This window comes from Vulpes vulpes, chromosome 14, assembly GCF_048418805.1.
Source record: "Vulpes vulpes isolate BD-2025 chromosome 14, VulVul3, whole genome shotgun sequence".
In the NCBI taxonomy this organism is placed as follows: domain Eukaryota; kingdom Metazoa; phylum Chordata; class Mammalia; order Carnivora; family Canidae; genus Vulpes; species Vulpes vulpes.
This window is the reverse complement of record NC_132793.1, coordinates 132,650,140-132,663,778: the sequence shown is the minus strand read 5'-3', so window position 1 is coordinate 132,663,778 and position 13,639 is coordinate 132,650,140. Positions and strand designations below refer to the sequence as shown.

At 49.6% G+C, this 13,639-nt stretch overlaps 1 protein-coding gene across 7 annotated transcripts in view; it reads right to left on the bottom strand.

Moving 5' to 3' along the window:
- The window catches only part of SEL1L3 (SEL1L family member 3), a 101,229-nt gene that overhangs the window by 51,065 nt on the left and 36,525 nt on the right, over window positions 1-13,639 (bottom strand). For all 7 annotated transcript variants that reach the window (XM_072737956.1, XM_072737959.1, XM_072737955.1 and 4 more), the window contains exons 7-9: window positions 12,343-12,475; window positions 10,409-10,541; window positions 8,738-8,878 (exon numbers count right to left, since the gene is read on the bottom strand). In XM_072737956.1, the coding sequence (XP_072594057.1) occupies window positions 8,738-8,878; window positions 10,409-10,541; window positions 12,343-12,475 (407 nt within the window). The remainder of the gene's footprint in view (window positions 1-8,737; window positions 8,879-10,408; window positions 10,542-12,342; window positions 12,476-13,639) is intronic.

The window sequence follows — 13,639 nt, the reverse complement described above, 5'->3', positions numbered from 1 at the left end:
AAAGCCATGGTACCACTGGTGATACTGTAAAACTGGCAATTTTAAAATTAGTTTAATGAAACTGTTAATTTCACCCATCTGGTTTAGCATATGCATTTTTTTTTCTCCTCGATCTGTAACTAAAAAACATGCCTTGTTTATGGAGATTAATGGCATAATGGAAAAAACAAACAAAATAGAAGAAGGAGCCATCTTCTTTCCCATTTTCTCGCCTCCTGCCCCAGAAGCTAGGGAGACACAAGGCCAGCGCCCCCACTAATTAACCCTTCCCGTTTCCCCAGGAGCACGGGCCTTGTTCATTTTGTTCCTTTTTCTCTTCTACGCAATCCCATAAGGCGGCCGTTTGCAGGCTCATCATTAACGGAGGCAAAGAGCAGAAAATGAGAAGGTGGGCCCTTGCTGGGGAGCTGGCGTGGGCACCTGATTGGGAATTCAGGAGACAGGCTGCCTCGTGCCTCGTGATGGGGACGGGGGGCATCGACAGGAAAGGCATTTTTAGTTTCAAGCTTCCAAAAGGTGGAACGCATCCAAAGTACGAGTTGGAAAGGGAAAAAGAAGTGAAAGGAGAAAATGTCATCTAACCAGAAAAGGAAGATCTCACCCGGTTTACTACTTAAAACAACAACAACAACAACAAAAACACAAAAAACCTACAACATGCATCATGTTCCTTATTTGCATTCTGGGGAATGCAAGGACCCAAGGAGATGGCTTATTTCTCAAAAGTGGCTTGGGACACGCTTGTGTACCTCGGCGGGTCGGGCTTAGGCCTTGATTTCAAGCTCAGGTCCGTGTGGTCCCAGGGTCCTGAGATCGAGCCCCGCGTCCGTGCTCAGTGGGGAGCCTGCTCCTCCCTCTGCCTGTGTCTCTGCCTCTCTCTCTGTGTCTCTCATCAATAAATAAATAAAATCTTTAAAAATAAAATAGATAAATCTTAAAAAAAAAAAAACCCTTATACTCCAGTATGCAAGTTTTCTAGTTTGTCCCCATAATTTCTCTCCCTCCCTTCTCCACAGCCCAGCCCCCCGCCCCAACCAGGACCCCCATCAGGGGTTCACTGAGCAGGAAAAGTATGCCCCTCTCTGTTCTCCCCTTTGTGCTTCTGTGTATTTAAAAAAAAAAAAACCACCAACAACAACTATAATGTATGCTTTCTTAAATAAAAATAAAGATGATGGGTTTTCAATGAACAACACTGAAAATAGCTCTTAAAGGACACGGCATCCCGGTGTTATTAAGAAACATTACTGTCTGTCTAACATTTCCGTGCTCTGCATTTTAGTGTTTCCAAATAAACACTGCCATCGTTGGCAAAAATACGAACAGTTAAAAGCAAACTAGAGTGACGCCAGCAAGGCCAGCCACCCCTTGGCATGTCGTGGAGGTCCCTCGTCTGCTGCACTCAGCACTGCCGAGCCGGGGCAAGTCAGGCCAGACCCGAACAAAAACAGAAACGAGAGGAACCAGACGCAGATGGTGTCCGCCCTGGGAGGCGAGCCCACGCAGGACCCGGCCTCCTCCCGAGACCCGTTTGCTGGTGGACCTTGGATTCCTGCAGCGTCGGCCTCTGACTCCCGTGGGCCCAGAGGCGCCCAGCCCAGGAGGGAGGGAGTAACAGATCCGGCCTCCGTGCAATGTCCCCAGGGGCATGCCAGCTGGCTCACCTGTCCCCACCCCCAGCCTTTGCACCCCACCTGCACCTCAGTCTTTGCGCTCTCCTCACTCCTTCCTACCCCAACCAGCTCTCTGGCCTCGAGCCCCACCTCCACTACCATCCCCCGCCTCCCACCCCCAGCCTCTTACCAGCAACCCCCCCAACCCATCCTCACCACCTCTCTTCCCTGGATGCTGGAGCCCCATTCAAAGGGTTTTTTGAATTCTAAGGGCTCCCTTTTGACAAGGAAGTTGCAACAGGAGAATGAAAGACATAGCCAGCACACCTCTTCAATAATGAAAGAGCACGCAGACTGGAACACTACCATCCCGGCATTGGAGAAGGCCCAAATGCTAATAGGGCAATTTCTATGCTCCGACAGAGCCATTTTCCTAGAGAATTGGAGGTTCCCCAGGAAACAACATAGAGGGTGACCAATCAGGATGGTCCCCCTGAGGTCTTGAACACGGGGTCTCGTGTTGGATGCCACCCAGGGCCTGGGCCGTCGTGGACTTTGGGACAGAGCAGCACAGTAGGATTCCGTGCCAAGCATGGCAATCAGAATGCAGAGCAGTGGCTCTGGAATGCCGGGAGGCAGGAATGTCCCCTGCCACGTCTCTGTGACTGCAGCTGAGGGCCCCGAGCGCTGCCGTCTCTAATTCAAAGGCATGCCTACTCGGGGCGACGAGGACCACGTCCTGTGATTCTTCAGAGTGGGAACCACCGGTGGGCACAGCTGCATTTTATACAAGGCTCGCACATCAGCTGTCAACATTTAAGAAGCCTCCCTCCTCCTCAACCCCTGGCGCTTGGCAGAGAGTTCCGTGTGGGCTGCAGTTAAGTCTTTTCATTCGGTTGCCCCAGGGCCCAGCACGGTGCTGGAGGGATCCAATCCATGGGTACCGAATTGGGCGTGCGTGAACCTTGCGGCTGTTTTACATCTGGGCACCTGTCTCCTTGAGCAGTAGATTAACAGACAGCGAGAACCATGAAATGAAATGAAAAAGCGAGAGCCATGAGGGCTACGTTTTTTGGGAATTCTTTTGTACCGGCTGCGCGTAAGAAGGATTCCGGGCTGCTCTTGTGGATGGGGAGGAGTCGGAGCCCAGCTCGCTGGCAGGCCTGGGAAACAGAATTATGTTTGCAGAGGTGTCTCAGAGCCAGGGCCGCAGCTCCAGAGAGAGAACAGACTGAAGGAGTGTGCAAGAAATGAGAAAAATGTAGAAAGAGGGCCAAGAAGCCCATAGACTTCTATCAGTTGAGATTGGTGTCGTGGCTTGGCTAGCGTAGGCCTTGAACGTGTGTCTCCTACTAGTCAAATTCCTCCTTCCCTCAGCGATCGATTGACCCAACAAAGACATTTTTAGTGCTGTGAATGTATCGTTTAATCATTTGGAATGCGTTCAGTTACCCAACAAATACTTATTGGGGGACTTCAAAGGAAACGTAGATCCCAGTCCCTGTCTTTGAAGTCTTAGAAGCTCCACTGTGGAATCAGACAGGCAAAGCAATAATGATGATGCGGTAGGACAGGTATAGTGAAGAGGATACCCACGAAATGGCAAGGGGAGCGTGGGAGGAAAGCAGTCTGCCTGGGGACACAGAAAAGGGCCGTTTGAGGGGGTAGTATTTGAGTTGGGACTTGAAGACTATTTGTAAGTCTGCCGAGGAGCATGGGTGGGTGAAGGATGCTCTGGGAGGGGAATGCTACAGAAACGTGCTGTGTAGGGTCATACAGAAGAAGGCTCCACAACTAAGCACCTCCTATATGGCCAGCACCTTTGTAGACTCCGTGGAGAACTGGCGGTGTAAGTGGGACACTGCTACTTCCTGTGCTACCCTCAACAAGCTTGCGATTGTGTGATAGAGGCACAAACGGGATCAAATAGTTGACTCAAGGCAGAGTGAGATGAGCCCTCTTCAGGCGACCCTATCCCTCATATCCAGATGGTGCCTCTCTGTCCACAAAGCGCTTTCATAGCGTTATGTCATTGATGAGAGCATCATTCCTAATTGCTATTAAACCAAACTCTCCCCAGTACATAAATTACACACATAAATTACATGTCACACCCATGAGGATGGCGATTTATCAAAGGACCAGAAGATAACAAACGTTGGCCAAGATGTACAGAAATGGGAACCCTTGGGCACTGTCGGTGGGAACGTAAAATGGTGTAGCCGCTTATGAAAAAGAGTAGGAAGGTTCTTCGAAAAATGAAACAGGATGCCCACATGATCCAGGAACCCCACCTCGGAGTCTATCCCCAAAGGAATTGAAAGCTGAGTCTGGAAGAGGTATCTGCACACCCACGTTCATAGCAGCTCTACTCACAATAGCCAACAGGTGGAAGCAACCCAAGTATCCATCGACAGACAAACGAAACGTGGTATATACAGATGATGGACTATTATTCAGTCTTCAAAAGGAAGAAGATTCAGACACGTGTCACGACACTCCTGAGGACATGGTGCTAAGTGAAATAAGCCAGTCACAGAAAGACGGACACTGCACGATCCCACCTACAAGAGGCTTCTAGAACAGGCAAGCACATGGAGACAGGAACTAGAACAGCAGTTATCAGGGGCTGTGGGGAGGGAAAACGCGGAGCCGTTGTTTAATGGGTACAGTTTCAGTTTTGCAAGGTGAGAAAGTTCTAGAGATCTGTGCAACAATGTGGATGGGAAAAAAAAAAAGCAATGTGGATGGGCTTAACCCCACTGACGAGTACACAGAAAGATGGTTATGATGGGGAGTTTTACACTACATGTATCTTACCACAAAAACATATTTTCGATTACAGTCCTTAAAGAGGGAGGGTACAAATATTGGGTGATTCTCTCTTGCGGTAGGAAAAGTACAGCTCAGACTTTGGGGAACAACTGAAAGGTGGTGACCACTGCTGACCTCGCGAGGCCGGATGCAGGCCTCCGATGAGGGTCCCTGCTGGTCGTGGATGAAGCCAATGGTCCCGACTGTCCACCCCCTGCAATGTTCTCATCACTGCTTTGACGTGCGTTGTTGGCTTAGCGAGAGAGCAGATGATCCGCCCGAAATCACACAGTGCGGAGAAACAACTCTTTTTAAGCCTGAAACGTGCGCATGTAGCGGCCTGGAAGCGGAGTGGGCTGTGCATGTGGGGACATGCTGCCAAGAAAATAAATGACTCTGCCGCAAAGAACCAGAAATCACAGGCCACTATCTTCCGTGGTCTTATTTTTCCAAATTGCTGGGAATGAAAAATAATAATTCCACAAATTAATTCCCTTTGTAGGAGCAATGAGAGCTGACCTTTTTCTTTACGTTGACCTGATATATGAAACACGGCCCCGTTTTTGTTCGATCCCAGCTCACAGGGTCACTTAGTCAACATCTGCTGAGTGAATGAATGCAAGGAAGGTCGAGACATGAGCAACCCAAGAAGCTTCTCACACAGGTGAAGTCCTGCCCTCTCTTCCTGCGCCCATTCAGTTCCTGCAGCCCGAATTCAAAGCCCCAAACACCTGATGATCCTTGACTCCATTCCCAGAGCTTACCTCAGATATGCAAAATGGAAAACCATGAGGATGGTTCTAATAGAGTCTACTAGTCAGTCAACAGGACAGGGCAGCTCGGGGCAAGAGCACAAAACAACGTAGGCAGAGTTCTTATTACCTAGAGTTGTCCAGACGCTCCAAAGCCAGCGAGGCCCTTAACAGCAAGACGAACCCACAAGGAAGGGGGGTGAGGAGCCAGGAATGGATCTGTAGCCACACGAGTCTACGATGATTCCTTTTATAGGAGACCAGACTCGAGATCTGTTAAAAGTGTAAACTCGTTTTTTTTTTTAACCTCCATTTACAAAATCAACTTCTTCTGCATTGCGCTCGGCCTTGTTAGCGAGTGAACACCATGCGCCACACCAGTCTGTCTCCAGGGTTAGCAGGAGGACGCTCTGCTGGCCCCAAGCAAGGGCAGGGTGCCAGGCAGGGAGATGGATTTTAATGAGGAGTGTAGGGCCGACCTCTGCAGAAGGCTCCCCAGTCCCCACGGACAGGGCGGTGTAACCCAGAAAAAAAAACAGGAGCTGAAGGCAGAATGGGGGCTTGGGGTTCATTCTGGAAACTTGCCTACCTTGCCTGGCACCCCCCTCCCTGCCTGCCCCTGGGCCGCAGGAAATGGGAGGGAGAAGAAGGAAGCAGGTGGCTGCGAGCCCCAGGGAGGCAGAGGCCGTGGGGGCAGATTCGACCCTCAGGAGATGCTCCTTGGTGCAGACTTGGCCCCAGAAGGACTCAACTGGCCGGCTGGGCACCAGTGGGGGGCTGTATGGTGGCAAATTGGGCTTTGGGGCTCTGTTTCTCTCACAGATGGGGCCCCGCGGAGGCCTAACGGGGTCAGCAGAACAGGCTGTGCGCTGCAATGTGACAGTTGCCCAGCACCAGAGCCTGGGACATCGTGAGGTTCAGGAGCTCATGATTTGGGTTTTTAATTAGGTTCCATTTCCAGGCCTCCACGGAGAAAACACGCACACGCACACACAATTCTAAGTGCTTCTAAACAAAACTTCTGAGCTATAAAAATAGCCTGAAAACCTTACTGGGAGTATTTACTTTAAAAAAGAGTGTTTTGTGAACGTGATTCACTCCGGTTCCCAATCAGTAAAACTATATATAAATATGATCAGAAATCTCACAAAAGCAATTTTGACGTTGACGTGGCCTCAGCCCATTGGGCCTGGACCATCCGGCACGTATGTCCAGGTGACCCGCCCCCAGAGGCCCGGCACCTGCCAACTGGCTGTGCCTGGCGGTACCAGCCGCAGGGGTGACGCAGCAGTGCTTGTCAGCATGGGGCGACCTGGCCCCTCTTTGGGGAGATCTAGCAAACTCCAGAGACCTTTCTGGTTGTCAGGTCTCAAGAGGGGGGTCCCGGGGGGGCGGGGAGAGGGTTGAGGCCAGAGATGTAGCTAAACATCTCTGCGCAGATGTTTACGATGCGCAGGACAGACCTCGGCTCCCACCCCCACCCCCCAAAGAATCATCTAGTCCAAAAGGTCAGCAGCTCCGAGGTCGAGAAACTCGGCTTGTGCAGAGCTTCCCGAATGCTGATTCGGTTTTAAAACCATTTCCCATGCATCCACTCACTTAGCCCGACGCTGGACGCTCGGAGGGGGGCGCCGTTACTGTTCCCACTTCACAGACGAGGAAACGGGCCCAGGGAACCAGGCAGCTCGTCCCAGAGCACAGGGCAGGTAAGCGCCAAGCTGACCTCGGAGTCAGGCCCCCGGCTGCGGGGGCTACGCAGTCCTTGCCCGCATCCAAGCAGCCCCACGTCCTTGAGAGCCAACCTGTCTCCACCCCCGTTAGCTCTGTCCCCAGCACCCTGTCCCATCCAGGCCTGCGTCCTTGGCCAAGGACCCCTGCTTTCCGCGCACACCCCTCCCTTCAGCTCCCCCCACCGCCCGCTGCTGCCGGAGAACCTCAAAACCCAAGTCTGATCACATCTGCTGCTTCAACGGGCCCCTGTCACCCACGAGGTGAAGCTCAAACTCTCAGGACGGTGCCCGAACCGCGTCACAGTCACACTCTCCAGGCCTTCTCCCACCTCCCAAGCCCCTCGCGCGTCATTTCCAAGGGCTGCGCTGCTCCCATCGCTCTGCCTCTGCCCTGCCTCCGACGCCCAGGTACCTTGCTTATCTGGCAAACACCTACCGACTCCTCAAGAATCAGTCCCGGTGTCGCCTCTCCCAGGAAGCCTTCCCTGACCACTCCTTCCTTGCGACTCTACCACTTACTCCCACTGCCTTTACTAAAGATGCATCCCCAGGGGTGCCTGGGGGGCCCAGTCCGTTGAACAATGGACTCTTGGTTTCGGCTTACGTCATGCTCTCGGGGTCATGAGATCAAGCCCCGAATCTGGGCTCCTCCGCACGCTCAGCACAGGGTCTGGCTTGAGACTCTTTCCCCCTCCTCCTCCTGCCCCCACTGCTCCTTCCCCTACTCACACTCTCACTCTTAAATAAATAAATAAATAAATAAATAAATAAATAAATAAAATCTTTTAAAAAAAGATGCATCCTTAATTTTCCTTTGTTTCCAAGTCTGTCCCCTAAGGACAGGGACCTTGAGTGATTTTACTTCTCTCTAAAGTCTAGCCAAGTAACTGAGCAGACACTCAGCAGGTATCAAATGAACGAAAAGAGGAAATATCTTGTCTGGTTTGGATTCCCTCAGGCCGGACGAGGTTTCCTCTGCACTGTCTGCAACAGGGCATCTCTTCCGTGGAATGCTGGCACTCTGCGGCACCTCGGGTGGCCTCTCACCACTAAGACCGTGATCATCGCTCGCCTTGGCATCCCCTTCCCCGGGCTGAGCACTTCCGGCTCCCCTCCTCTTCCCAACAGACTTCATTCCAAGATCCCCTGTGGCCCTCCAGGGGGCACGGAATGACTAAGCACACCCAGACTGTGCCCGGCCTACGCAGAAGCTGGCCATGGTCGGTCGGGAAGGTGAGACAGATGGCTGAGATCCCGTTTACGATGCCAAGTCAGGAATCTCAGGTTCAAGTGCCTGGGGGAGCAGGCAGGTAAGCCGCAGGAGAGGAGCAGGTGGTAGGTGCTGGAATGGGAGGTGGGGAGGGGCGTACCGTGGATGGACGGAGCACGCCTGGGCCGACTCTCACTCCCAGACTGTGCCTAGCATTGCCAGAACTTTGGTTTTTCAAGAAAAGCTAAAAATTTGCATTTTTTATGCAACTTTTGAGATACCAGCAAGTACTTTTTTTTTTAATTGACAATAATGTACAGGCCAAACCAATGGCCTTCGATGGCCAGCTCTGGCTGCACGCCATCCTCTGTGGCCTTGGCTTTAAAAGAACGGCTGGAGCGATTCCTCAATTTGTCCTTGTATTTAGTGTTGGAAATGTGCACAGCGACACCGAGGGAGGTGGGCCTACAGGGGCAGAATGTAAATGTGAAGTTACCCTAGAACATAGGGTTAAAAATAGCTTTGAGGCATACGTCACCAAAGAGGGTGAGGGGAGCTGCAAAAGGAGGAGCCTTCCTAGCCAGTGTCCAAAGGCGAGGCAAAGACACAATTACCTACCTGTCCACAGGCCCATCTCCAGCAAGGCCTGGAACAAGCCCGGGTGCCGGTCTTTCAGCTCTTTCTCCCAGGGGAAGGCTCTGCACGTGGAGGGACTCCCATATCTGAGCTTCAGGTCCAGGTAGGAGTTCTGGAGGTTGCCTACAGGCAAAGGAAGCACAAGACAGCACTCCCCTTAGGGGAGGGAAGGTCTCATCCTTCTAAAGCCCTCCTCCCTAAGAGGAACTAGAAAGAAGAGGTCAGACTTCATGTTACTGGATGTTGGTTTGGGTACAGTAGGGGTTTGAAACCAGCTACGATGCCTTGACCTCGAGGTCACAAATTCAAAGCCATGTCCAAGGGAAATGTGCCAAGTTGCTGATGGCTGTGGAATAATTCTATGGAATGAGCAGCTGGCCTCGGACTGTGCCCCAGGAGGCCAATATCTAGGCCGTTTTGTTGGCAGCGTGAGTTGCGGAGCAAAGCACAAGGACCCCCAGGGAGGCAAGGCAGGGGATGTTAGGAAAATGTTCAAGGCCACCAAACAGATCAGCATGCAAGGATGGCCTTCCAACTCAGAGTATCGCTCCTGAAATTACATCACTTATCAAAATCAGTTTCTTTCCTGTTTGGGATATTACTATTCCTATATATCTTCCCCCTCTTCTGACAGCATCATATTTTCTGGATGAGTCAGCTGTACGAGCAGCAGCTGGGGACCAGTATTGCCTATTCTTAAATTAAATTGCAGAAGCGCTGCCTTTCCACACTCACCTATCACTGCCTCTCCTCACTTCCCAAGACCCTCGTCTGTGAACCCTATCGGACCGAGGTACGTTCCAGAGGCACCCATCCCTCCACAGCCTGGGGTGGGAAGTTCAGCTCTGGAGACAGTGAAATGCGTGGGCAGGACTGCCATACTCAATTCTCTTTTCCTGATGGCAAAGGCCCCACAGGAATTTCTCTTCCAGAAGGAACATATGTGACTAACTCTAGTGCCACCGTATCAGGCAAGGAGCTCTAAGCACAGAGAAATTTATAAGCCCTAGATCCAAGCTGAAATATTGCAAGACGGGCCAGGAACCGAGTCTTATAATCAACGACCACCCTGTATGAGTGAAGGATGTCCGTGCAAATATGAGCAGGCATGAAAGCAATCTATTTGAAATTCATCCCTTCTGTTGGCTATTACCAAGGTCTTCCAGAATGAATCAATTTCAAGGATTAAAAAAATAAAACCGAGCCCCAAACAACAAAGTCACTGTTCAACATTTCTGAAAGCTAATATTCAGATATTAATGGCCCAAGACAAAAGTGCACCGATGGGGAAACATTTCTAATGATTAATTTATTTTCCAATTCACTTTTATTTTCTTAGACTGGCCTAAGATCCCATTATGGGTAGGAAGAATGCAATGCGAGGCTCGAAACGCTTTCATTTGTATTCTTAAACTGAATCGCATATGGTTGAAGCTAAGAGGCAGGTGTGGGTTCCTGTTGGCCGTTGGTCTGGTTGGGGTCCGGGTGGAAAGTACAAGGTCACCTGCCTCCATCTGCGGAAGGGCTTGCAGTCATATTTGTTCCCACTGCTCAAGTCATATATATTCTATTTTGGCCGTGGTAGAAAGAAGCCAAACGTACTGACACAAATACACAGAGCTAGAAATTGCTCTCCGCAAGCTCAGTACTTACATGCTTCTTGTCTTCCTCCCCCTTGCTGTACCGTGGACGTGTACATGGACACTATTTCTTGGACCTGAGCGCACCTTTCGTAATATGATTTGATCTGTTCAGCAAGCTGCTTCTCAAGGAGGGGATTAAAAATCTACAAGAAGGCAAGAAAATCGACTGAGCAACAATTGTCACCAAGCTCCCATCGATACCGATGAGGCTGCGTTGGGGTTAATGTCCTTCCCCCATTGGTATCACCAGATGGCCTGCTTGCGCACGGATCATCCACTCCGGATTAGCAAAGGGAGGGTATGCACCAGCTCTGTCTGCTTCCCTCTAGCTGCTTTCCGTGGCACCCTCTCCTCTGCAGAGCTTCTTAAATGTCAGGATTTCCCAGAGACCAGGCCTCCACCCTCTTCTTTCCCCTCACTGCATGCTGTTCCTAGACACATTCATCTCTCCTTCAGTTCCCAAGCGATGCCAAGTCTCCCCGCGCTGTGCCCCTCCCTGGGAACCCTCCTCCCACTTTCGTCTGTTTGGCAAGATCCTACTCAGCCTCCAAGAGTCAGGTCCAAGGTCATGATTCGGGGCGGCTTTGCTAACAGCCCACCCTCAGGTGTGTGCGGACGCGGATGTGCCCACAGACCCCAAACCCTGGGCTCGAGTGTGAATTAAAGCATGTACCGCATTCTTTCATGACCGAGGTGTTTAAGACCCAGACGGGGAGCTTCTCGGAAACAGGCCTTATCTCAACTCATTGGTTTTCAAAATGCAGGTTGTGACCCATTAGGGGGTCATGAAATGATTTCAGCAGGTTGTAACCAGCAGTGATTTTTAAAATATATATAAAGTAGAACACAAAATAGCAGAGTGCATTTAACATGGGAAGGGTATGTGTTCTTTGTAAGATCATTGTTTCAGTTTTGTACTTTATACGTACACGTGTCTATGTGTGTATGTATATGTATGTTCATGATATTACACGGATTTCTTCTTTTCTTTCTTTTTTTTTATTACATAGGTTTCTTATGTGAACCACCTTCAGAAAAAAGTTTGAGAGCTTCCATGTTAATTATCTTGGATGCCTCAGCACCAGCACAGCGCCTGGCATGTAGCAGGTGCTCTAGAAGTGTTTGCCGTGAAATGAATAAATTAATTTATTTGTTTTCCTCTTCATAAAGGTCTCTCCATAGGGCCTTTGAGATGCACCCATGGGTAGAGGGCTCTGCGTTTTTCTTCCTTTACTTTGCCTAATGACTCCCACTTTTCCCAGAACAAATCCCACAGGGTCACAGGATGCATTAATGTTCCTTGTTCAGGTGTCTGGTGATCTCTTTACCAAGGTGGAAAAAGACACCTCTGTAATGGTGGGAATCCCCGTCTCCCTGCACCAGCCCCAAGGGAGCAGGCATGGAGAGCTGGACAATCCCATCTCTGGGTGGGTTTTTTGATGCAGGGTCACGATACAGTAGATTGAGTCCTCCACAATCTCTAGTACAGCCAACCCACCCCAGTGGGAGCCCAGGGTCTGTGTTTCTGAAGAGAGCAGCAAACGGAACCAAGATTTTAATTTGTTAGAGCATCTCCTCTTCTGATACTTTAAATAATAGCACATAAAAGAAGCTCTACCAAATAAGTAAGATTCTCTCCTTTCATTAGCTTAATCACTGGATAGGCAACAGCCTGATAAAAATCTACTCTATAATTAAGCTAGTAGTTATTAAAACAGAGGAAGTAAATGGTTTCCATTTTATGAGTACTAAATGAACCAAACCTTAACAGAAATCTATTATCGAGTTTGCTGGGGGAAAAGCCTCCATATTAATTATGTTTGATGACAGAGCCAATGCGAGGTCCGGCTTGGGTAAATCTTTTGTTTACATGAGGTTCCACGTCCCCGAGGCACACACCCATCGTGCATGAACACCCAGAAACTTCTCGATGCCAGGGCTCACCTGTGTGGGGTGCAGAGTGTGGAGACGATAGTACTTCAGAGGTCCAAAAAACCCTTCAATGCCGGCCACATACCTGCTCCCTCCAATAATGAAGTATCCAGCAGTGTCATTATAATAGAAATCCTCCCTGAAGCTACAGAAGAACAAAGAATTAGGAGGGCTCTTGGTCTGAACCAGATCTTCAAAAAAGAGACTCTTTCATTGACGGTCCCTGACTTACACCCCCAAATTTCTTCTTGCCTGTCACGCTGAGTTCTAGCGGATAAGACCATGGTGGGGTCAGACACACTTGGGCTAGGATCCCAACTCTGCTATTTACCAGCTGTGTGACCTTGGACCTGTCCCTTACCTTCTCTGAGACTGAGTTTTCTCATTAGTAAATCAGTTCCTTAATAATTAGATTCTTGGATGCCTGGATGGCTCAGTCGAGCTTCTGCCTTGGGCTCAGGGTGCGATCCCGGGGTCCTGGGATCAAGTCCCGCATCGGATTCCCTGCAGGAAGCCTGCTTCTCCCCCTGCCTGTGCCTCTGCCTCTCCCTCTGTGTCTTTCATGAATAAATAAATAAAATCTTTTAAAAAAATAATTATATTCTTAGGAGGACTAATGAAATGTAATGGTATATGCCCAGAAGAGTGCCTGGCCCACCATAAATACTCAGTACCTGGCGGCTTTCGATATTGGTAAAATTGTTTGGAATTAGAATTTTTTGGAATCTCTAGTTTTACTTGGAAATGTTTTGCTCGAAAAGGAAAAAAAAATCTTGTTGAATGGATAGAAGGTGGTTGTGAAGGAAAACTAACAACATATCCTATTAGATAAGAACCAAGAGAAAATTCAGAGTGAGGAGGAAGAGGCTGAAAGCAAGAGGTCAGCACAGGTGATATGCTGGAAGTCCGCCTCGTCCTGAAAGACTTGAAGGAACAGGAAGGGAAACGAAGGGGGAAAATGGGCCAGCATGAATAAAATGCACAAAGTTGTTCCTTGCTGCATTGTTTATATTCACCAAAGCCTGGAAAACCCCAGGTGTCTGGCCCACAGCCATCCAGTGGATCCTAAATGTGAGCCTTTTCCTCATACACAGCTTGAAAAAAGGAACAGAAGGCTCTGTGTACTGACCTGGAGAGATCTTTAATATATTAGGTGAAAAAAAGTAGAACAAAAGTGTGGAACAAAGAATACATACATTTTATCCAAGAAAGAGGAGAATGGATTTTCTTTTGGTATTTGCATTTTAAAAAGTCTAAGTATACACTGCAAGAAACTAATAATAGTATTTCTTCAGGGCGTGAGGGTAGG